The following is a 23,006-nucleotide window of genomic DNA, read 5'->3' as shown; positions in this document are numbered from 1 at the left end:
ATCGCTGCAGATTAGCAAGACGTGTATAGAAGCACGGTGAATATTAAATATTGCGATTACTGGGTCGGACAGCGTGTTTTGAAAACTTTATCTAGCGACGATCGACATTGGTCGTGAAAATCGTTATCGTCGTTATCTCTCGCCGTACAAATACTTGAAAACGAATTGGATACGAGTATCTGGAATGTACCGTCAGTCCAATTAGGTCAAGATCTAATCTCTAATCACCTCCGCAGCTCTAATCGTTTCAAATAAACCAAACAACCCTCGAGATCGTCTGTGTAGGTATATCGCGATCGATCGCGTCGTCGCCATTAAAAATAACGATTCCAAAATAGGCCTCTATTATTAACCTGCAGCTACATCGCGCCGTACAATACAATACACTCATCCGAAGAGCACAGTAATGAAGCACAGCGAGAGGGAGATATCCGGGGGGAACGAGCATCAGCTGTCACCGACTGAACGGCGTGAATATTTCATCCGACCACGATTCGCGTGTGCCAATCGGAGAAACCGCCGTCGCTCTCCCTCTCGTCCCTCTATTTTTAGTTAAAAAGAGCAGTTGATGGCAGCAGCGGCAAAGATTGTTTACGGAGCCGCGGTTGCGATTCTTTTATGGGACGATCGTTCTGCGGTTTTCGGTGTACAGCTCCCCTACCCCACACTCCGAGGCTTTTTTTTCGTTTCAGGAAGAGCGTTAAATGGTGTACATAGCCAACTGTGCGAGTCGAGCATATCGATTTTAATCTGATCAGGGAAATGTATATTTATTCCGCGCGAGCCGCGAGAGTTTGTTTTATTGGTCGTGAATAATTAAGCGAGCGTTAAAATCGACTAATTAAATCGCACACCGTTATACGCACTCTCGCAACGCACACATCACGTGATTTTGTTACCCAATTATGAGGAAAATACATTAATGAGAATGCTGAAACCGGTTTTCCATCAGAGCCTGATTTAACATGCAGAATGAAAATAAATAATTTATGAACGCGATAAATTACAGATCGAGAGCGCATAATAAACTCTTCACGTCGCGAAAGTCATCGGGATCGCGCGCGCGACATTTATTCCACAGCAAAAATCCAAAATATCGAACGTTCAGAGCTGTATATTAATATTTATCGTCCCCTCTCTAACTTGCGTGTCAGTGAACTTCTGAAATTTTCGCTCGCCTGCGCGCGAAATTTATTCACCGCAACACTGCGTCGAAATTTCGGCTGGGACGCACGAAATTTTTGCGCGCTTCCGCGACTTTTTAAGTATTGACGGCTGTGCGCGCGCGCGCGGCATTTTCGAAAGTGCGCGACATTCGGCGATTGATGTAACTACCCGGTTCCCCCGACGCAATTGCCCGTGAAATATTCAGAGATTATTTTTGTTATGCGCCGACGCATCGCACACACCTCGTACGTTTCGCTAGTTTGATGATGAATAATTGCGCGGGTGAATGGTTGGACGAGATTTTTTCTTTTGTAGGAAGTTTTTGAAATATCGAATTTTAGTATGTGAATATCAATTCCGCTTGGTGGCATATGATGTTGGTAACGGGTAATAAGTGTCTTTGTATAGGTTCAATGATTGATTTCTCTTTGGATTCACTACAAATTTTAGAAAAGCAGAGTATGTCTTTCCTGCACATTTCAAACCCTGGTTATGAAACCTAGATAATTCTTGAAAATACAAGAGCCGCTAAGACGAACATTGTGAATAATTTTTATCTAAATTCGTTAAAACTGTCTTCGTCAATTTAAGTTCTTTATATACTATCATTTCAAGTATCTGACGAAAGCAGACAATCTTTGTATGATAGTGCTACAACGCTGCGGAAATCTTTTAATCTTAAATCTACGTTCATTAATCAAGGTTAGTAGTAAAATAATTCGTCTAAAGTAACTGAAATCAGTATCTTAATCAGATTCATATCTCTAAAGACATTAGTCAGAATTAATCTTTGATAGAATACCCTAAATAGCATACTATCATAACATAAAATATTCTACAAAAGAAACTAATATATTTTTAGTTCCACAATGCAGAAAAGACTCAGAAACTATCGATATTACAGCTTTTCTGCCCATAAAATCTGAAATGAGTTTTGCATGGTACAAAAATGAAAAGATTTATTTGTGATATAATAAGATATCTGACATAAACCTTGTGGAAAAAGAAATAATTTTATTACTAAATTTCAATAATTTGAAATACAGTTAGTATCTACTTGACTGCAACTCAATTTCCGCCATGATCGACCGTTGCGGAAACATCCTCTCGATAAGCTTTGGTAGGCTCCGATTAAATTCAAGGGAAAAAAGATTAACGTTTGCAAGATTATTGAACGATTAGACTGACATAAGTGTGATTTACTTCATAAATGGATTAAATTGTCGCAATGGCAGGAAATTAGATAGATAATTTCGCGAGGTAACAATACAAAAAATATCAATCATTTCCTTTTTATCTTTATTAATCCGTCCACGTGTATTGAAAATATCTGCCACTTGTATTTCTAATATAAATAGGCCGACTAAAAACCACAGAAGTCACTTTGTGATTAGTAGTGAATCCATCAAGATGATTTCATTCGTGGTTGTCGTTGCCTTAGTGGCTGCTGCTAATGGTAAGCTCTCCTTCTAATATTTATCCACGAATATTCCAATTTTTTGCAAATGGGAATTTCGATTTTGTATTCAACTTGTTGAATTATTTTAGCCAATCCAATCTCTCGCCAAGACAGTACGATCTTCCCAAATGGTCGCATTGTCGGTGGTGAAAATGCGGTGATCGAGACCTATCCTTACCAGATCGAGTTACAAGTTAACGGTCGCCACCATTGCGGTGGTTCCATCATTGCCGCCAACTGGGTTCTGACCGCTGCTCACTGTGTTGGTGCGCCAGCTGAATACTTCCTTGTCCGTGCTGGTACTTCTATTAAGATACAGGGAGGCAGCGTCCACAAGGTCGAAGAGATCATCCGTCACGAGTCCTACTATTTGAACAACGGCGTCCCAGTCAACGACATTGCGTTGATCCGAGTGAAGGAAGCTTTCCAGTTCGACGACACCCGTCAGCCCATCAACCTATTCAAAATTGGTGAAGAAACTGCCCCAGGAAGCAAAGCAGTGATTACTGGATGGGGTAGCACCGGTAAGGGATCGCCTGTCCAGCTGCAAACCGTAACTGTGCCCATCATCAGCAAGGATCTCTGCAACACCGCCTATTCGACCTGGGGAGGTATTCCCGAAGGTCAGATCTGCGCTGCCTACTACGGAGTCGGTGGTAAGGACGCCTGCCAGGGTGACTCTGGTGGTCCTTTAGCTGTAGACGGACGTCTGGCTGGTGTTGTCTCCTGGGGCAATGGTTGTGCTCTTCCCAACTGGCCTGGTGTCTATACTGAAGTTGCTGCATTCCGCGAATGGATCGAGAGACACGTCGAGTTCTGAAATAATTTTTAAAGAAAACTGTAACGTATTTAGTGACTTTCTGTCAATATGACGTCCTTACCAACGATGGCAAGGGATTCTGACTACCTCATTTTTTAATAAAATTTATTTTTGCTCATTACATAAACAAAAGTTTTTATTCAAACACAAAAAACTATCTCAGAAATCGAGCAGAAATTTATTTTAGTGGAAGTTCAGTCCCGATGAATGGCAGTGGTTTTTATATTATTGTCGATATTTTGTAAAAATTTGATGCGGGAATTGTATGTTGAATCAATAATGCTATAGCGTATTTTTACTCTCACGTCGATATTTCGTTGAAATATAATTGCATTACTCGGGAGATGGCGCGTACATAACGTAGATTAACTAATTGAATAACGTTCGTGTTTCTGTTTCAATCTCGCTTCAAAAATGTACGATGCTCGTCCGTCCGAGCGTTGGGAATCAATCTCGATAAAAGCCAAAATAGTCACGTCACAATTTTCCCGCACACAAAGAAGCCCTTTGACAGGGAATCCAATAACGAAATATAATTAATAGGGAACTTCCTCCCACTGCCGACCTTTATGGCCCGCCTAATTTCCGGTCGTATACTTCACTGCCTTCTCCCTCCTCCTACGCTCACGTGAAATTCTCTGGGACACAAATTCTCGGGAACAAGTTTTCCCTCCTGAACCAGGCCACGCCTTAACTTCGTCCTCGTATACTTCAACCTATAGGAATCTCATCTCACGGCAACAACCTGTGTATGTATCCACTTGAACAACTACATACATTTAAATTGAGTACGAGTCGATCGCCCGCAGTTTTTCGTCGCCGCTTTTGTCCGCTTCGTGGATGCCGCTATGGCCGTCTCTTTTTCGCGCTCACTAGAGGGATGGAAGATTTCGCTTAACTTCCGCCTTTGTGCAGCACTAGCGCAGCAGCAGCGGAGGTTGGGGCCAATAACTCGTGCCGGTGCGCGCTGTGCGTTCTTTTGAAATTTTAATGAAGCGCGACCCTTTAAATAAGGACGGGGCGGGCCAGTCTGGCCTTTATGAGAGCTGACGGGTTGCGAGTCGCGCTCCCCCTGTGTGTCCCGGAATAAGGAAACGGCAAATATTTTTTATCAGGTTTTGCTTAATTAAACTTTTGTGTGCAGTTGTGGCCGCTTTCATTTCCTCTTCTCCTTTATCTCTGTGCACGAAAATTTTCTTGGATGCGAGATCTCGGTATTTCGAAAAAGAACGGAGGAAAATTCTTATTCACGCTGTTGGCATGAAATATGCTCGCTGCATAAAAAGAGCGTCGAATCTCGAGACAACAGAAGCAGTAGCAGCAGCAAATCAAAGCGAAACAAATCCGGAAGGGTGTAGAGGCGAAAGAGAGAAAGCAGCGCGTCGAGAATAAAATATGCTGATCGGCAAAGAACGAATTGCTCACGAGTAGCAGCAGCAGCCGATTGCCGGGTGAGAGAGAAATTCGAATCGAGACGCCTCGCCTTGTTTCAGAGGGTACGAGGAGAGTGCCGAGGGAGAAAACGAAACAAAGGGAAAGAGAGACGAGGTGAATCCACTTATTGGAGAAAACGCGTTTCGCGCGGCGTACGTCTCTGAAAAACTGATATGAGGTACTAAAATCACACTCTTTCTGTCTCGCGGGATAAACACTTGTCAAAGTGTCATTAGAGACACAGGTAGAGTATCGCGTATAGACACATCTGCGCCTATATACACGGAATGAAAAAGAAGTGAGAGAGCGGCGATAAAACGTAATGAAAGTAGAGGGAAAAAAGTGGCCGTAGCTTCGGGGGAGGGAAGCTCTTTTGAGCCGCGCGAACGCGTCACCTTGAGGGCTTGACCGGGCAAACTCTTTTGCGCTTTCCCGTTTCCACGTATGTGTGTAACTGTGTATCTGTGTGTCGGCTGGCTTTTCTTCGAGCTCTGCGCGCGTGTAGTAAACGCCGTTTTTGCAGCTGCAAGCTCAAAAGCCTTTGATGTCATTGACGCTTCTTCTCGCGGGCGGCGCGCACTGTTTGCGATTGAGATTAGTTTCCGTTTCATATACCTGTACCACGACTCTGATTAAATTTCGAGAGCGCGAGCTTTCATTAGCCCTCGTGAAATTCCGACAGAGGCAGAAGCGCTGAAATTTCGCAGGGGAGGAACGAAAGAAAGGGACTTTTTTAAGAGCTTTCTCGTATACACACACATACAGTTAGGGGGAGGGTTCAGGGGGGAGAGTAACCCGAGCACCTTTTTTCCCTCTCCCGACTCTATGTCATGGAGGATATAAGCTCGGGCGCGTTGGAAGAGGAGCCCCGCGATGACAGACGAAAAACGACGAATCGTAAAAAAGGCCGCTCGCGCGCGCGCCCGCATGGAAATGCTAAGTACGCTACAAGGGGGTCTTTAGAAAAAATTTATCGCTACGGTCCTCCGAGCTTCCGGCGAATTTATTCCTCGGATATACTTCATTCTTTTTTCCCCGCGCGGCTCTACAGTCATGTACGGATTTTGTTTATAACTCGTACGTGGAAAAATCGTCGCGTATATCTGGCTCTTTCTTATCTTGGTACGGTCGATGGCGTTCGATAATGCAGGACGTCTGATGAATTCAACGCGCGACGTATGGCAGTGGCGTCTTTCGAAAATCGATAATCTCGTCATAAATGTTTGAGAGACGGAGGACGACGGAGAACCGATTTAGACTTTCTCCTCGGGTCGCTCTCTTCACCGAGTTACAATATAATATCCATCAGAATTTATATTCGGCTCGTTTCCCGCGCCGACGTTTATGCGGCTAATTAAAAAAGCCGAAAAACAATTAGCGACCATCGATCAATCACCATCAATTTTTATACGCGACTCCGAGAGAGTGAGAGCTACAAGGCCCGACGAAATTGGCTTGTAGTCGCAGATGCCGCACTGATCAATTTCAATCTCGCGGTGTAACTGACACTGACTGAGCGCATCGATCAGCGATTGATCGCGAGAATACTTATACAGAGACCCGCGCGTATATCCCATCGTGATTAATGAGCCTGATACGATTTTTATGATCCGCCTCTATAATCACCCCCCCCCCCCCGAAAACTCGCGGAGCGATGACGCGATATGCCGGGGAATAATTGAGGCAACGCGATCGACACAATGGGCTCTCTCTCTCTCTCTCTCTCTCTCTGCGAAAAAGCGGAGGAAAGAAACAAAAGGGGGTGTACGCGAAGCTACAATTAACCCCACGGCGAAATATAAATTCAGCGATTGCGAGCGAGAGGGAGAGCGCGGCCAGTTTTCCGCGCCGTTTGCTCGCAGCCGGAAAACGCCGGAGGATTCATCAAGAAACAATGCGAGAAAGAGCGGAGGCGTTTAACGACTGGCGGGGCTAGTTGCATATTCATGCGCAGCCTGTGCACCACCCTCCGGAGTTGCTCTCTCTCTCTCTCTCTCTCTCTCTCTCTCTCTCTCTCTCTCTCTCTCTCTCTCTCTCTCTCTCTCTCTCTCTCTCTCTCTCTCTCTCTCTCTCTCTCTCTCTCTCTGTGTAACGGAGAAAAAGAGAGCTGGATGTGTATTGTCGGGGAGAACGAGAGATATATCTGGCGATGCGCTTTTTTCGATCGTCATTTTTTTAAATTATCGCTGACCGCATACACCGCACTCGTTTTCCGTTTTCTCATTTCGATACGTTGTATACCCCCGCAATACAAGGATATAATTTTCTCTTGCGCGCGCGTGAGCTTTTCCATCGCGGGGGAAAATAAGAGAAGGAGAAAGAAAGGATATATACGAGAAAAGAATTAAGCCCTCTCTCGAGATAGAGGTTCGCGTGCCCGGGCGCATATACGCGAATTCCTCATTCTCCTGCTATAGCTGTCCGGTATATCGCGTTGCCGTCTTTTTCCGCGGTTTTTTCCATCTCCTTCTCCGCTGCTTATCTGATTCAATTTTTCCTCTTCCTCGGCAGATCCGTTTCCTACTCTATGTACAGTCGCGGTGATTTATCATTCCATTTGCAGTTTCGAATAAACAGCCTCAATTTTCTCGAAATAACGTCCTATAACAGAAAAACGCGAGTCTAACGTACATCCGCGTGTATAGAGGAATAAGAAAGACACACACGTGTGCGCGCAGCGACGAAATTTATCGCGCGTTGGGTGACACTACTGCCGTAGGGAGAGAGAGTTTCGCTACTGTTAATTCGTATCTCTCGGCGCGATGCAAAAAGCTTTCATTAGCTTTTTGCGGCGGCCGACGTCCCCGCCGCTGTTCTTCCCACCGCTGCCTTCGCTGCTCGTTAATCTTTCGTGTTTCGCGCGCGGGGCAGGGGGTAAGGAGATACTATACCCGTGGAAAAGCCGGAGGAGGATTAAGGTGCCGTTACTGCACAGTGCTTTTTGATTGTTTCAACTTTTTTTTATGCTGTGTTGGTATTTTCCGAAAAAATAACGCGGCTGGTCGACGGGACAAGTGGCGCATTAGCTAAAAAACATTACATCGCCGGAGTCGGTGAAGTGCGGAGCTTTTAAATTCCTTATTCCATGAAATTTTCACAATGCCGTAAGCAGCAATTTTTTTCCGAAAGCGGAGAGAGAGTGCAGTGCGCCGGGTGAAATTATTCCGGCCGTATTTCAAAAAGCAATTTTGGCTTTTAAAGTGATATACACCGAGTAAGAGGAGAAAAAAAATGCTCGCGCTCAGGGCGTGTAGTAATTTTCCACCAACAGCATCAGCACATATCAGATACGTAACTATTCCAAATCACACCGCGCGCCTCATTAAAATTCAAAGGGGCCATCGCTTTAAAGCCACCATATAGGCGCGTACAGGGCGTTTAGATAATTAATGCTTTATTTGTATCTTGAATTTGCGCGCCACCGCCGAATTGCCTACTCGTCGGAATCGCCGTTAATCAGCTGCTGCTGCTAGGCACGCGGCGCTCGCGCGAATTATCAGCGGCCGGCCAGTGCTCTCTCGTTAAATTCAATTTACATATAAATTCGAATTATTTGCCGCCGCCCACTCGTAATTGCGCGACATAATCGCGGACTGCTTTTCAATCCGAACTATTTGTAGGTTTGCCGGCTCGTACTCTCTCTCTCTCTCTCTCTCACTCTCTCTCTCTCTCTCTCTCTCTCTCTCTCTCTCTCTCTCTCTCTCTCTCTCTCGCTACGTAATGATCGGAGGCCGACGCCGTGTTTAGTGCCTGGGTTTAGGAGTAATGGCGCGCGGAGGCATTAATTTCGCCGGGAGAGAGAATTCGCGCTCGCGCGCGCACCACGAATTCTCGAGAGGAAATTGCAGAGAGAGAGAACGATTGCGGGCGGTGCGATGTCGCGAGAAAAAAATTGTTTATTTAGGATGGATATGCGTTCGATGACGATCTATTTTGAGGATGTACACGCAGAGAGAGAGAAAGAGAGAGGGATACCGCTAGGAGGCGCTCTCTCTCTCGGGCGTATAATAAAACTTTGCCACAGAGGTATATTCAAACTTTTAAAAAGCAATTTCAAACATCGAGTTTCCTGCCGCGCTACAACGCGCGGTTTTATGCATTGCTCGTTCCTCTCTCCCCCCCCCCCCCCACTCTTCCTCTCGGTATAGTTTAGAAAGCCTATACTTAGGTATTCATGAGGCACGTCAAAACGTATACTACCCTTTTTGACCTCACCCTCACACGGCCCGCTCGGCCGCTGCTCCTCTCTCTCTCTCTCTCTCTCTCTCTCTCTCTCTCTCTCTCTCTCTCTCTCTCTCTCTCTCTCTCTCTGCACTTAAAGAAGACGATTCCTGACACGCGAGTGCTTTGCATGCCATTTAGAATTCTTTCGCGGCTCTTCCCCGCCTCGCGCGCTGCTCGAATTATAATAATACATCTTCATCGGGCCGCGAATGCATAACGATCCCCAGCTCCTTACATCTTTATCCTCGAGCGATGTGATTAACTCGTCAAAAACGTCGCAGGGATGCGTGCCCTGTGTACCTTTGGACACTCGCTGTACTTGTATACGTACGTGTGTACGTGTACGGGCGTAGAGAGAGAGAGAGAGAGAGAGAGAGAGAGAGAGGGAGAGAGCCCGGTTAATTACTCACCCCACGGCATACACCGCCCATATCCCCGGCCGCTGGTGGTAGCAGCCTAAAGCCGGCGGTGCTCGCGCTCTCCCGGGGGCTGATGGATCACCGGCCGCCGCGGCGCCACCCACAGAATGCCCCAACAATGGGCTTTTTGTTTCTTTTTATCGTGCGGCCGGCCGGTTCGATTCGCCCCCGCGAGTTCTTTAACCCTCTTCTCTTTTCTCTCTTTCCCTTTTTTCTCCTCCGTCCAGCTCTCTCTCTCGGAGCTGGAACGTCCAATGACCGATTACAGCCTCCATTGTTGTTTGTCCGTTTCGCGCTCTCGAGCTTCTCCTTTTTTTTTAACCCGTATCTCGTATCATCGCGGCGCTGATTGGAAAACGGAAAAATGGACCGATGCTCATTATCGGAGAGTATGAGCTCCATGTGCTTCAGCAAAAGATACACGAGAAGAAGCATAGTCCGGCGGCAGAGGTGTAGCTACGTAAGTCGGGTAAGACTCGAGCTGCTGCTACTGCTGCCGGGGCGATTAATCTCAGAGGTGTCGGGGGGTGGGAGCGTCGCGGTTAGCGGCGATTCGCCCTGACGTTTCGAGTAGAGTCAGCCGCAGCGGCTCTTGTAACGGGACTGTGTCCCCGATGGCCGCTCGAGCACCAGCTGCTGCTGTACCCGTCACGCTTATGCCCACACACACACACACACACACACACACACACACTCGACTGCTTCGACCTCGACTCCTTGACCGATAACGCTTTACCGACTTTCGAACTTTCGAATATAGCGCGAAAATCGAGTTTGCCTAATGTCGAAATAATAGCGTCAGCGAATCTAGAGCCCGTCATTCCTCCGCTGGCCAAATAAAAACCGAGCGATCCTATCCTTCCCTCCCGCGAAGTGGAGTATAGCACCGAATGACAAATGTCCCTCATTAGTGTACTTATCGTCCTCAGGAGCTCGACTCGCTGCTGGCAATTCGTCATAGCCGACGCTGCTGCTGCTGCTGTTGCGAGCCTCCGCTCGATAAATCTAAATCTCCTCCAGCTCTCTCCGTACAGGGCGTCTCGCAACGCGCGCCTATACCTACAAAGCCCGCGTACACTGCAGGCCTCTCTCGGAGCCTCAGCGGCGCGAGAGCCCGAGCGACACGCTCGTCTCGCGCGGATTAATCGCTTCCCTATTAATCTGCGGTATCGACGTACCATCAGCCTTTCTCTATATAGTATAGACGGTGTACGTAAGCGCTCGCGCCTCGGCTATATACCGTCTGCAAATTACGAACACGGCGGAATCCTCCAGATGACTCGACCACAGAGTCTGCTTGACTACGCAATTGAATTCAGCAGGAGAGAGAGAGAGAGAGAGAGGTAGGGAGCGAAGTGTCTACGGTATAACAAGGCTGCGCCGACTTCTCTCTCTCTCTCCCTCAGCCGCGAGCTTTGCTTATTATAATGGGGCCGCCGCGAAATTCGTATAATGGACACATATGCACGTACTCTCTCTCTCTCTCTCTCTCTCTCTCTCTCTCTCTCTCTCGCTCACTGTACTACCAGCAGCGTAGAGGGGGGCAAAGTCCCGCAGCCGCCACGGCGACATCACCCCGGGGGACGCTCGTGGCTCAGACGTCTTAGTTGTTAGTTGTTGGCCGCGTTGTAGCACCCCCAAAGTTATTCCCATTGTGCGAGTAGTCCTGCGCCTCGTCTTCCGGCAAGTTCCTCAGCCCGCGACGCCCGGGATGTAACTAGTACTCGAGAGCAGCGGCAGCAGAGCGATTTAGCTCCGATGAATTCGGAGACTAGCAACGCGAGAGGAATATCAGCCGAGGTATAATTCTGCTGAGGGAAACTTGCGCCAAGTGGGAGGAGTGAGCGATGGCTAAGTGCGAGGAAGACGACGATTCGTCATTGTCGAATTCCGCGGGCGCTTGTTTCGCGAGAGAAGCTTTGATGACGCGCGCCTCTGCTCGAGGATAATTGTACCGCGGCGTAGACAATTTTCGGTGATCTATCAGTGTTTGTCCTTTACGCGAGCGTAGATATTATACACAGCGAGGAAAAGAGAGTCGTGGCGTCCGCCTTGCAAAGGAGACAATGGAAGTCGAGTCTGGAAGCTGCAACATAATGCGACGCGACCATTGTGCGCGCGAGAGCCGAAGTTGCGGACCCGCGATGATGGGGTTACATTATATCCCTGCACCTGTCTCCTTGGCATTCTCATGCAAAAGCCCGAACGCGATGTCGTGGAACATGAAAGAGTAGTGCAACCAGAAAATTGAATTTTTTCTGCTGAAGAGCTGGAAAAAAGGAACTATTGGGGAAATTATGAATACGAGGAAAAATTGAAACCGTCTGATCGCGCCATCTAGTCGTATTCATATTCATTTTTTTAACGAACCAGCTAACCCGCGCACTTTAAATATTTAATCCCTCGCGCGCGGCTTCTGTCGCGCCGGTGAGCGAGAGTTACAGGCTTGCAGCGACGAGATTAAGAATTGGGTCGAGTTCTCCATCTCCGAGATGTGATGGATTCCATGAATTTTCGCTAACTCGTACACGCGTGTATTATTTCTCGATTCGACGTCGAATGCGCATGTCTGACGTTTAGTTATACTCTCGAGGCGATGGAGTTGTACTATTAAATTTTACCGACGAGACGGTTATTTATAACTGCAGCAAGAAAGAGCAGTGGGACGTCATGTTTCTTTGACAAATTAAGGCATGCTAGCCGAGGCGAGCGTAATGCACGTGACTTTTACTCTGGTTAAAAATCGATTTGACCGTAATGCCCGGGAATAATAGCGCAAGACCACGCGGATTTCGCACAAATCACGCGAAACACTTAGCCGATAAAGACTGTAATCCTTGGCTGACTGATTCGCTCGTCGTGAATGATCTAATACGTATTTAATTGCCTCTGCCTCGGAGTATACCGTCTGGTTAAAAAGTGGGTATAAACCTCTGTATATTTGTTTAAACAAAATACAGTCGTTTCAGTGCAGTGATATTCACCGGAAGAGTCGATGCGAACCACTGCATAAACAGCCGTACTGTTCGCTTCTTTAGCGCGGATTGTTTCCGCTCAACTTTGCGAATAAACTAGCGGACGCACAACACGCTGGTCCGCGCCGGAAGGAAGCATAAAAGCCGCCTCGGTCAGCAGATGCGGGAAACGACGACGAGCAGAAGCTTCGGGAGAGAGAGGGGGGGGGGGAGATCGAGAACTGGTTTGGGGAGATTCTTATTGCACGATCGACACTGGGGAAATTCGCGTTGCGCTCCTTAATTACGTCCGGACCCGCTGTAGCAGTAGCAGCTGACTGGAGAATTGCGTCTAGACGGGTTGAATGTGCAGGGGCTGAATTTTTGTTTTCCAGAGAACGAGCTGATTCAGTTCCTAATTAACTCATCTGTTTAGAGCTTTTGCTCGTGACGCTTAAACTTAGCTATTTTGTGATTTTGAATTTCGTGCCAAATTCAAGACCGTAAAAAATAGTCCATTTTTATTATGCATCGTGCGCGCGCGCGGTGACAATCGCTCTGCACACGTTGGCTCCCATTTACAACTCGGCTGTACTACAACTGCGCTGTTCGCGTCACGGAGGCGGATCTTCGCCGAACACTTGAAAACGATCGTGGATGAATATTTCATGCGGGAGCGGCCGAAACTGCTAGTCATGTAAATGCACTTTAAGCCCCGTGTTAAGCTTTTCGGCGGCCGATCGATCCTACACCGCCAGCGCTGCTGCCGTCCGTAATATTCGCCACTCGACTCGGAGATAGAGAGTTGAATTCATACAGAGCGGCTAAACTAATTCCGTCCATTTCGAAATCCAAGGTCCGTCAGACCCTTCAAACTCGCGCAGCTCGTCGTCGTTCAGGTATTCCGTCTGTGACGTTTCGTTCTTCCCGACGAAGCTTTTGTCCTCGGAAATAACGCGAATGATGCACGAGCAGCTTTTCTGAAAAAAAGGGGCATCGCGACGCGATTAAACGCATTTCGTTATGCAAGCTCCGTAATATCGATGTAACCAAATCATTCGATTACGAATCGGGGAGAGGGAAAAAAAGAACGCCGCGGGAACATATTCTATTTCCACTGGAGCGCGATGGTATCGTGCTAAAAATTCCATTTCTGGCCGCGAGCGCGTTTTGTAAATAATATCCCAGACGTGTATAAATGTCCGTCTCTCTCTCCCGCGCATATTGCAGAGCACGCGCGGGGGACGGTGCTTTTAAATTAAAACGCCATTATTCGCGGTTCCGGTATTGAATCCGGCGTTTTATTTATAAAGCACGACACCGGGAAAGGATGCGCCGCTCTCTCTGCTGCTCGCCAGCTAAAAACGGAATGCAAATTCGAATTTTAAATATTCATAAATTCTGATTAAATGCAAAAATCCGAGCTCGCGCCCGCGGAATTTGCATTACGTCCCTCCTGCCTGCCGCCGCCGTTGCCGTCGTCGCTATACAGCTTGTAATGCGCGGGTAATACACGGACGGATTGTTCGCTCGAGCTTAAACGGAGGAGGTTTGATTATTATTTTTTTTCTTGTCTCCGATGTGCAAGGGATAATGGCTAGTTCTGCGATGGAACGTTTTACGATTCGTGGCTTATTTCCGCATCGAGCTCTCTCTTTTTTTGCGAAAAGTTGATCCTCGCAAAGTTGATAAAAGTTGGCTGGGATTTTTTTCGTAAAAAAAGTTTGGAAAAGGCCATATCGCCATTTTTTTGGAACTTGAATTCGAAGGTATAGTTTTCGAGCTTTCTCTCTTTGGTATCGCTTCGTTATACGGATTCGAGAGCTCTCAAAGTTTCATATTCAAAAGATCGATAAATTCGAGGGAATATTTTTCGAGCTTTCGAAAATTTCCCAGCTACGCTAGAGACTCCTCTCGCTATCTCTTTCTGGGGCTGTATCCGAAAATGGGTTGAATCGATAATGCGGGACGGCTGATAGTTTCGGTCCCTTGGATTTCGGTGTATTCTTAAAATCCAAAAAAGCATTCACTGGAATATCGAAACTGTGCTTCCTTGTCGCAATGATTTTTCCAAAAATTATTCAATCTTTAAAGCGGACTCTCGAACGACAAAAGTTCGCGCGGGCGTTACAGTGTCCATAAAATCCGTCTCTCTCTCTCTTTTCCGCAAAATCTCGAAAAAGAAAAGCGACGGCATAAAAAAGCCACAGCAGCTCAACGACAGTGAGACGAGAAGAGAGAAAAGAAAGAAAAATAAAGAAAACGCGACGCATAAGTAGACAAGCAGGAGGCATAAACCGGCTCGGCGCTGCGGCGGCCACTTTATATTCAAAGGCGTGAATACAATCGCAAAATACAATACCGCGCATTACGGCCCGCGCCCAGCGCAGAGCAGAGCAGCGTCGTGCAAGATATCGTAAAAGATGATGTTATACATTATGCGAGTAGCGCCGCCGCAGCGTAGGGCTCGTCCGATACGTTAATAAAATTCAAGGGTTAGAGCCGCTGGCCTTATCTCTTTCGTCCCCCTCTTTATCGTTATGGCGCACGACGGATCTTTCCTTTTTTTGTGTGTATGTGTGTGTGTGTGTGTATTTATCTCGCAGGTGCGCGCGAGATCCGTTGAATAAATAAAAGTTGTATGATGCATGGCCCTGACAAGACTCGTTACGCGTGTGTCTTGTGGGTATGATGAATCGATCGCTGTTGCTCCTGGCTGGGGTCCAAAAGTATTATAAAAATTCTCAATTACCAAGAGACGTGTCCGCAGCAAAAAGGGTGTCAGCGGTCCCTCGATGGACCAGCGTTCGGCGCGATACACTCTTGTGTGTCTCGTTCGTTTATTTTTTGCGCGCCGGTCGATCGCACGCGCTTCTTTTTCCCCTCGCTATCGCCTTTTTTTCCGGGCTAGATGATACGCGCAGGCTTTTGAACGTGCTGATTCGATGGTTTCAAAAATAGCTATGCATTTAATTTTTGTATATTTCAAGAATTTTAATTTCCCGCCCTTATCCTCTCATTTGTCCTTCGACGCAGAGTCCTTGCACACGCAGCTAGTCCCTCTCGTTCTCCATGTCATGGGCTATAATCTGCCGGGGCGTGTACTCCCCTCTACCTCTATAGCGAGGAAATTGCAGGCCTGCTGTCCTTTCGCGCAAGTCTTGTCGGAAGGAGCGCTCGATTCGAGCTCTCTAATTAAGCGCTCGGAGAGAGAGTGAGGGAAGCCTGAGAAATGACTGGCCTACAGTTGCCGTGTATCCTCTCCTGCTGTGTCTGAGCTTTATTGCAGGATGTATAATTTTTGTCCCTTTTTATTTTGTTTATTTTTACCCTATCCTTACTGAAGAAGCTAACGTTGACGTGTAATTTTTTTCTCTGTTCCAGGTGAGTACCGGGTTGAATTCCAAGCTCTACTACATGAACTTTATCGGTCTCGGATGGTGAGTACAGATCTGGCGACGACAGCCGATGACGCAGAGCACTCGACGTAATGTCCCGACTGTCAGTCACCACTAGATCGTAATGAAGCCTATAATTATAAGCCAAAAGAATGTCTCGTAAACTCGGCGCAATTATCCACAGCAGTGTCGCGCGCACGATCCGCGCAAGTTCGGAACTCGCATTCTTTCTCGAGAAAGGCATTCGTCTCGGGAATATTAACGGAAAAGATATTCAAGCCCAGGTGTATCGTACGTGTTTATGAGACACGAAACGGTCCAACTTGGCCCGAGCACGACTCTCCCCCTCTTTCTCTACATAGTAGATATGTATATAATACACCAACCGGCTGCGCCAGCTGCCGCGAAGCTCCGAATGGAAGGCAATAATTCGACGTCGGGGCATACGGCGGAAAAAATTCTCGCCTGTATGTATAACGTTATACACGTATCTCTCAGGCTCTCTCGTGTCCGTATGAATATCGTCGTCGCGGGCGGCGACAAAGTGCTGGAGCTTCCGATGCTTAATTTTTCTATTTAAATTCAAGGCGGTGTAACAATGCGCCGAGAGAGAGAGAGAGAGAGCGAGGTGGGCAGGCAGTCTCTTAAAAATTTAATGGAATCGCGGTCGCGAGATAGCGCGGCGGCGCGGGGATTCTGGAATAGAATATCGAAAATCGATTTATATTGCGCATAAACTGACTTCCCAGATGTGTATACGTATATAGATACGCGTTATACTGTACCACACTAGTAGTAGAGACGAAATCTATTTCCACGCGAGCTGCAGGGCGGCGCGCGCGCTCGCGACGTTATCGCGATGGATGCATTATAGCGTGTACACGGGAGCTTATTAAATTAAAAAACGATTGCCGCCGTTATATTGCCCGAGAGTAATCGATGCGCTCAACATAGCTCGTACTCCGTGTACTGCAGGCTCTTTGTAGATTTATATACTGCTCGATCTATGTACAGGGCTTGGAAGAACGGCTTATCCATTAAGCGACGTCGGTCGGTCTTATTCAAAATCGGCTCTCTCTCTCTCTCTCTCTCTCTCTCTCTCTCTCTCTCTCTCTCTCTACTTTCCGAATTCGAGAACAGAATCCAATTGGAGCGGTCGCCCGCGGCTGTGCAGCCTCTCCCGAAGTGTCAGGAATAACCCGCGCGAACTCGAGAAACCACTCGCCGCTTTCTAGCTCTCTCTCTCTCTCTCTCTCTCTCTCTCTCTCTCTCTCTCTCGCTCTGAAAAGAGACATACACATAGAGCAGACAGAGGGAGAGAGAGAGAGAGAGAGAGGGAGTAGGTACTGTAATCGAATCAAGGCGGGGGATGCTACGCGGCCTGCAGCCCCGATCGCGCCGAAAACTTTGCCGGGGCGAATTTCCGTAACCCAATTGGATGGGAGAGAGAGAGAGAGAGAGAGAGCCTAATCCTGCACGGCGCGCCTAATCGGCCAAAGGGTTCGTGATCGCGTTTCCGTAGGCGAGAGAGAGACGGCCCAATACAAAGGCGCGAGCGAGTTTCTTTCGGATCGAGTTTGAGAGAGAGGCTGGACGGCCGCCGTCGGGTTTTAAAGTACAGTTGAGCTAGAAAGGGAAGTTTTTTTCGGGATAGAGAGAGCTGCCGTATTTTGGCTTTGCTGAAAAGTTTTTTCTCTTCTCTCAGCCGACGAAGAACTTCGGCTTTGATCCTCGCGCGGGAGAGAGAGTACGATGACATCTCGTCTGTATTGTCACTTTTGAATTCGGGCGGGAAATTCAAACGTACTCCGACGCGCGTTAAATAAATTCTTCGATAATTCATGAATACCGTTATACAGTCTACGGCGCTTTCGAAATTTCAAAGCCAGCTCGGTCCCTCGCTGCAATAAGTCTCGATTCCAGGGCAGTAACAGCTCCGGCGGCGGCGTCCCTTTTCCCACGGGTACATCATCGAGAAAGGGTCCGAGGCTTTCATGTTCCGCGAGATAGAGAGAGAGAGAGAGAGAGAGAGAGAGAGAGAGAGAGAGAGAGAGAGACCAGCTGCAGGAGCGTAAAAGCTCCGCCGGCAGCTGCTGCGCGATAAGGAGCTGGAATGGCCCAATTTGACGATCGACGCCCCCGAGAACCGTCTTTGTGTATATACGATATGAGCTGAAGAACGTTTGAGAGGATTCTCTTTGTTGGACGAGTTTTTGGAAACATTTTTTTTTAATATTTTTAAATTTAGTTGAATGTTATAATACTTTTTCTCAACTTTTCAAGTCACTTGTCCCCCATAGAACAATAAAGCCCCTCTCCACACAGATCTAAAAACATACAGACAGACACACTCATTAGCGCAACTTCGCTCACTACGAGTCGTGCAGTTGCGAAAACTCGTTTCGTCGTCTCTCACACCCTCTTACGCGTATTTGCTTTACCTGCGCGGCGGCAAGTTCACCGCCGAGATGTAGGTACACCGTAGAAGAGGAAGGCTGGGTGAAAAGTTAGTCGTGTGCGTATAGAGAGCTGGTGAAACCGAACGAAATCAATGAAGGCGACGAAAACTTGTGCAGCTCGATTCTACCTCCTCCTCTTCTCTTTTTTTGTTTCACTTCTTCGCTACTTGTACAGCGCTAAAACAGTCTCTATTTAATAAACCCTCGAAGAACAGTCGAAAGACAGAGAGAGAGAAGGGGCGGGGGAGGCGTATGTCTATAGATTTCAAATATGCAGAAACCGTACCGAGGGACGCAGCTGCGCGACGCATCGAGTATTAAAAAATGAATGTCCGGAAAGTATCGGCACAAGGAACTTTTTTTCTCCCAGAGCTTCGAATTTCCATTTTTCCTCAATACGCGCCGAATGGAAATACGAGGACGTGTAGCTACATTGTAATTAAAAAAATCTCTCCGGGGAAACGACGAGGAAATAACACTTCCGGAGAGTGATTCGGTGCGGCTATAATAATCTCGGAGGAAAAGAACGTCGACCTAGTTCGTGCGTGAATTTCGGCCCGGCGCGCGCGCATTTTTAATATGTGTGATGCGGGCCTCCCCTCGTTCTCTCCCGGCAACTGGGTCAATTAGATTGCAGCTTCTTATTCTTCCTTCTTTCTACCAAGCGAGCTTTTTTCGAGTTTTCTTCTTAATTTCCTCAAAAAATTTTTTTCAAGAAAATAAAAATGGCTCGGCTTATTAACGTAGGATTACGTTCCCGAAAAAGGAGGAAATATACAAGATCAAGAGAGGGAGAGAGGAGAGAGGGAATAATAAAATTACATCCATTCCCCAGTGAATCCCAGCCATAAAACGCAAAAGGAAACGAACGGCTATACATCGGGCGCGAGTATAGCGGTAGACGTTGCGAGGCGGGTCGAGTTATCACGGACGAGAGCGTAAAGACGCTGGGGTGGCGCGCAAATCCATCCGGCAAATGCTCCAGCCGGCCGAAATGTAAATATTTTACGAGCTTGCGTCGCGGCGCGGATAAAGCCGCCGACGCCGCCGCTGCTCGGTATCAATACGACGCAAGCGAGCTTTTTGAAGCCCGTTCCGCGGCGACTCAGGCGCGAGGGAGTGAGGCTTTCTGCTACTGTGGTTCTCGATTTACCGCCTGATACGCTGACTTGCTCTTTGAGGATGCTTTACTTTTTCCGGTGTTTGAATCTGTTTTTATAAATAAATCATTTCTAATGGGACACCATCGACCACATTACAGAATCACGGGTCGAGCAAACGATCGCTCAAGCGACTTTCAATTTCGATTTTGAATTTATAACGCTCTCATTACAGAACGTAAACTCGCGCTCGCTCGGCCACACACAAGCCCGAACTTTAATTAACCCCTCTGGTCGAAATTTGAATTAAGCTCTATGGCTCTCCGAAAAAGGGCGCCCAAGCGCCGGTATGTAGCCTGGCAATTAATGTTTCGAAAATTATTCACGCTCCGGCTGAACGCTCTATACGTATAATACACACTCGCCGGCCGTTAAATTACGTTGTTTTCCGCGGATAAAGCAAAGCTCGCGCCGCTCATTATGGATGTGCGCGCACCTCTCTCTCCAACGATCGATGATTCATTAAAAGGCTACTATGCTGGAAAAAAATGTTCCCCGCCGGCGTCGAATTTCGAAATCAGCGACCCAAAAAGTCTCGGCCCAGCGCGTGTTGTTTACAGACAAATGGAGCGCCCAGGGACTTGTGAGTTTTACCCTCGCGGTGTGTTACTCTATCTCTCTCGTGGCTACATGCGAGAGAGAGAGAGAGAGAGAGAGAGAGAGAGAGAGATAGAGAGAGAGGGAGAGAGAGAGAGAGAGAACGCGAGGTGTGTTTGCGTGAAAGGCTTTTTTGGCTGAATTTTGGGGGGTGTGTTTGCGTAGGGAGGGAAAGCTCGTCGATTATTGCCATGATTACTTGCTGGTTTCGCAAATTATTTGCACGCGATGCAAGTTTGTTGGTTCGCGGCTCTGTTTACGTTACGTAACACTGATGCTGTTCGAGCGTTGTGTTATGCGATAAGTACGGCGCGTATAAATTTTTAACGGATCGACTCGATTCGCTCGAAACTGAACTGTCTTTGGAAGGACCTCGCCCTATAACCGAAATCATGATCGCGGAGGCCTTGCAAATTCAATGCGATCTTCACGCTCTCGGACGATTCTCTCTCTCTCTCTCTCTCTCTCTCTCTCTCTCTCTCTCTCTCTCTCTCTCTATCTCTCTCTCTCTCCCTCTCTCTCTGTGGTCCGCAGCTACGCGTGGAAACTCTCGATAAGGGCTGCCACGCGGGGGCTAAAGTCCGGATCGATTCGACAGAAGCCGCTAGTTTGCCGGTTCGAGACCAGTCGCGCCACCTGACGGCAGCCGGCTGAAACTACCGGCCGGTAAAAGCTCGATGGGTTGCGCGCGAAAGCTCGGCTGTTGATAGTGCCTTGCTTTTTGGAGATTTTTATCGGTTTATACAGTATTTAGTTTAGTAGTATTGGGCGTTGCACTGTTGATTTGAGTTTAAATAAACGTTCGGACTTGACCTTATCAATATCCATACCTGCGACCTTTTTTATAGAAAGTCGATATTTAACGAAGAAATCGCCTTAAAAACTTGAAAGATTTGTTAAATTAATATGCTAAACAAATCCCCCCAAACATGCATTTTTTGCAAAACTTCCCTGCAAACGCAGCAACCCTCAGCACTGCTCATCGCGGCCAACCCCCGAAGCTCATACCAACAGCAACCTCCTCCGTCCGACTGGACCTGCGTTTATTTACTAGTTCCCTCACTTACCATCACCCCCCGCATCTTCTCGACTCCGCCGAGCGGTGGCGCTGGTGTAACTGGTCCAGAGAGAAGCCCGAGAGATGCTGCCGCCTGTGGTCGAAAATTCGCGCTCGTCTCTCGTGTGCGGCAGCAGAAGCTCAGCGAGCGAACGGTTTTACCTGTTGTCGGCCGATGCCTAAATACCGCTGCTGCGCTTGCGCTGGGACCGGATTTTTGGAGCCGAGCTTACAGACTTCCCATTGATTTTTCCGAGATCGAGCGGCTGGCTCTTGTAACGCTGGAACCGACGTGTAATTGGTAAACCGAGCTGAAGCCCTATATACGTACAAACGATCGGAAAATAAAAATTCCCGACTCTCGGAAGCCATTTTTCCCGCTGCTGCGGTCGCTCACGCGCTGTGTGCGGTAATTTATCGGGAGTTAAAGCTGCGCTGCATATCGACGGTAAAAATAGAGTGGCGAGCATTACCGTAAAGAGTAATGTATTTGCATTTTTTAAGGCTGTTATGCCACGCGGGACGGGACGAAAAAATACCAGCGCGGGAAAATGAATTATCGCTCGGCTTTTTATGAAGTCGCATATATCAATGTGCCTGTCTCTCTCTCTCTCTCTCTCTCCCTCTCTCTCTCTCTCTCTCTCTCTCTCTCTCTCTCTGCGGAGAGCAGACGTTGCGTAAATATCACATTTTAATGCTCGCGGTGGACGAGAGAACGATTTTACGTGTCGCGCGAGCGCGCGAACGGTATGTGTGTGCGTACGTGGCATACGACGTCAGGGACGGAATGTATATCGAAAAATGTAATATACGGACTTGAAGGGAGAGCTGGCTGTAATTTATTGAAATCGCATTATAATGTTAATGGAAAAGGCTGATAAGGTTTTTAGTATGTACGTCGGAGTCGAGTTGATGTTTTCGACTCGTCGGAAAATCGAAGAGCTTTTATTCCGTAAATCGAAATATAACCTACCACCGCGTCGCGGGTCTGACTAAACTCGCCCTTTGACTACTTGTCAGACAGAAAAATCTTTCACTCGTACTACAGCAGCTCCTCTTTCATCGCAAACAGCCGCTTATGAAAATAAACTTCCGACGATTAAACAGCCGGATATCTCCTAAATTTCCGTAAACGCATTTCGCAATATAAACATGCAAACAGAGCGCGCCCAAGCCATATCATTGCAAGAGACGAGAACGTGTTCTCTCCCTCAATCACAATTACCTCGCCGCAAAAGGCTTTTCCAATCAATTCCGATTTCTCGGTCTCTCCCTCTCTGCCACAACATCCTCAGCGCACGAGTGCGTACCGCAGCTCTCTGTCCTTCTCTCTCTCTCTCTCTCTCTCTCTCTCTCTCTCTCTCTCTCTCTCTCTCTCTCTCTCTCGCCCTACAATGCGACGTAAGTCCCATGCCGATAGCCCATCGATACTCAAAGCATATCAGACACAGAGGGAAACTGCAGCAGCGAGCGGAGCAAAGCAGCGAATCACGTGACTCGCTTGTCACCGAGAAAGGCACAAAGACTAGCCTTGAGTAATTGCGATTTAATCAGACTACGACGACTACGACGACTACGACGATGGCGTATAAAGCTGGAGGAAAGAGCGAAATCGCAATTAATTACGTCGATTCGTGCAGTGTCCCTCCCTTTCGGGACTATAGATTACTCGTTGTCGTCGTCCAATATAGAGTGAGAGAGGAGGGAGACGAAGCGTACATGTGTGCTCGTGTATGTGTGTATGTGCGCGGTATAAGCTCGCTCAGCCGTGGCTGCATGAGTGAGCGCGCGAGAGAGCTAATGCACTTTGACGTGGACGCGGGGATTATTGGCTCGAGCTGGTACTCCCTGCGTGTAC

At 47.7% G+C, this 23,006-nt stretch overlaps 2 protein-coding genes across 3 annotated transcripts in view; both read left to right on the top strand.

The window, feature by feature from the left end:
• Positions 1 to 23,006, top strand: part of LOC100121596 (CUGBP Elav-like family member 4) — a 566,446-nt gene that overhangs the window by 235,636 nt on the left and 307,804 nt on the right. The gene's annotated exons all lie outside the window — the stretch shown is intronic.
• Positions 2,495 to 3,567, top strand: LOC100121355 (trypsin-1). Its single transcript, XM_001604916.5, has 2 exons — positions 2,495 to 2,623; positions 2,716 to 3,567. Exons 1-2 carry the CDS (start codon positions 2,578 to 2,580, stop codon positions 3,444 to 3,446), a joined length of 777 nt encoding a protein of 258 aa, XP_001604966.2. The 5' UTR covers positions 2,495 to 2,577; the 3' UTR covers positions 3,447 to 3,567.

The sequence above is a fragment of the Nasonia vitripennis genome, chromosome 1 (assembly GCF_009193385.2).
Source record: "Nasonia vitripennis strain AsymCx chromosome 1, Nvit_psr_1.1, whole genome shotgun sequence".
NCBI classification, from domain to species: Eukaryota; Metazoa; Arthropoda; class Insecta; order Hymenoptera; family Pteromalidae; genus Nasonia; species Nasonia vitripennis.
The sequence above is the reverse complement of the archived record's forward strand: the minus strand, read 5'-3'. Positions and strand labels throughout refer to the sequence as shown.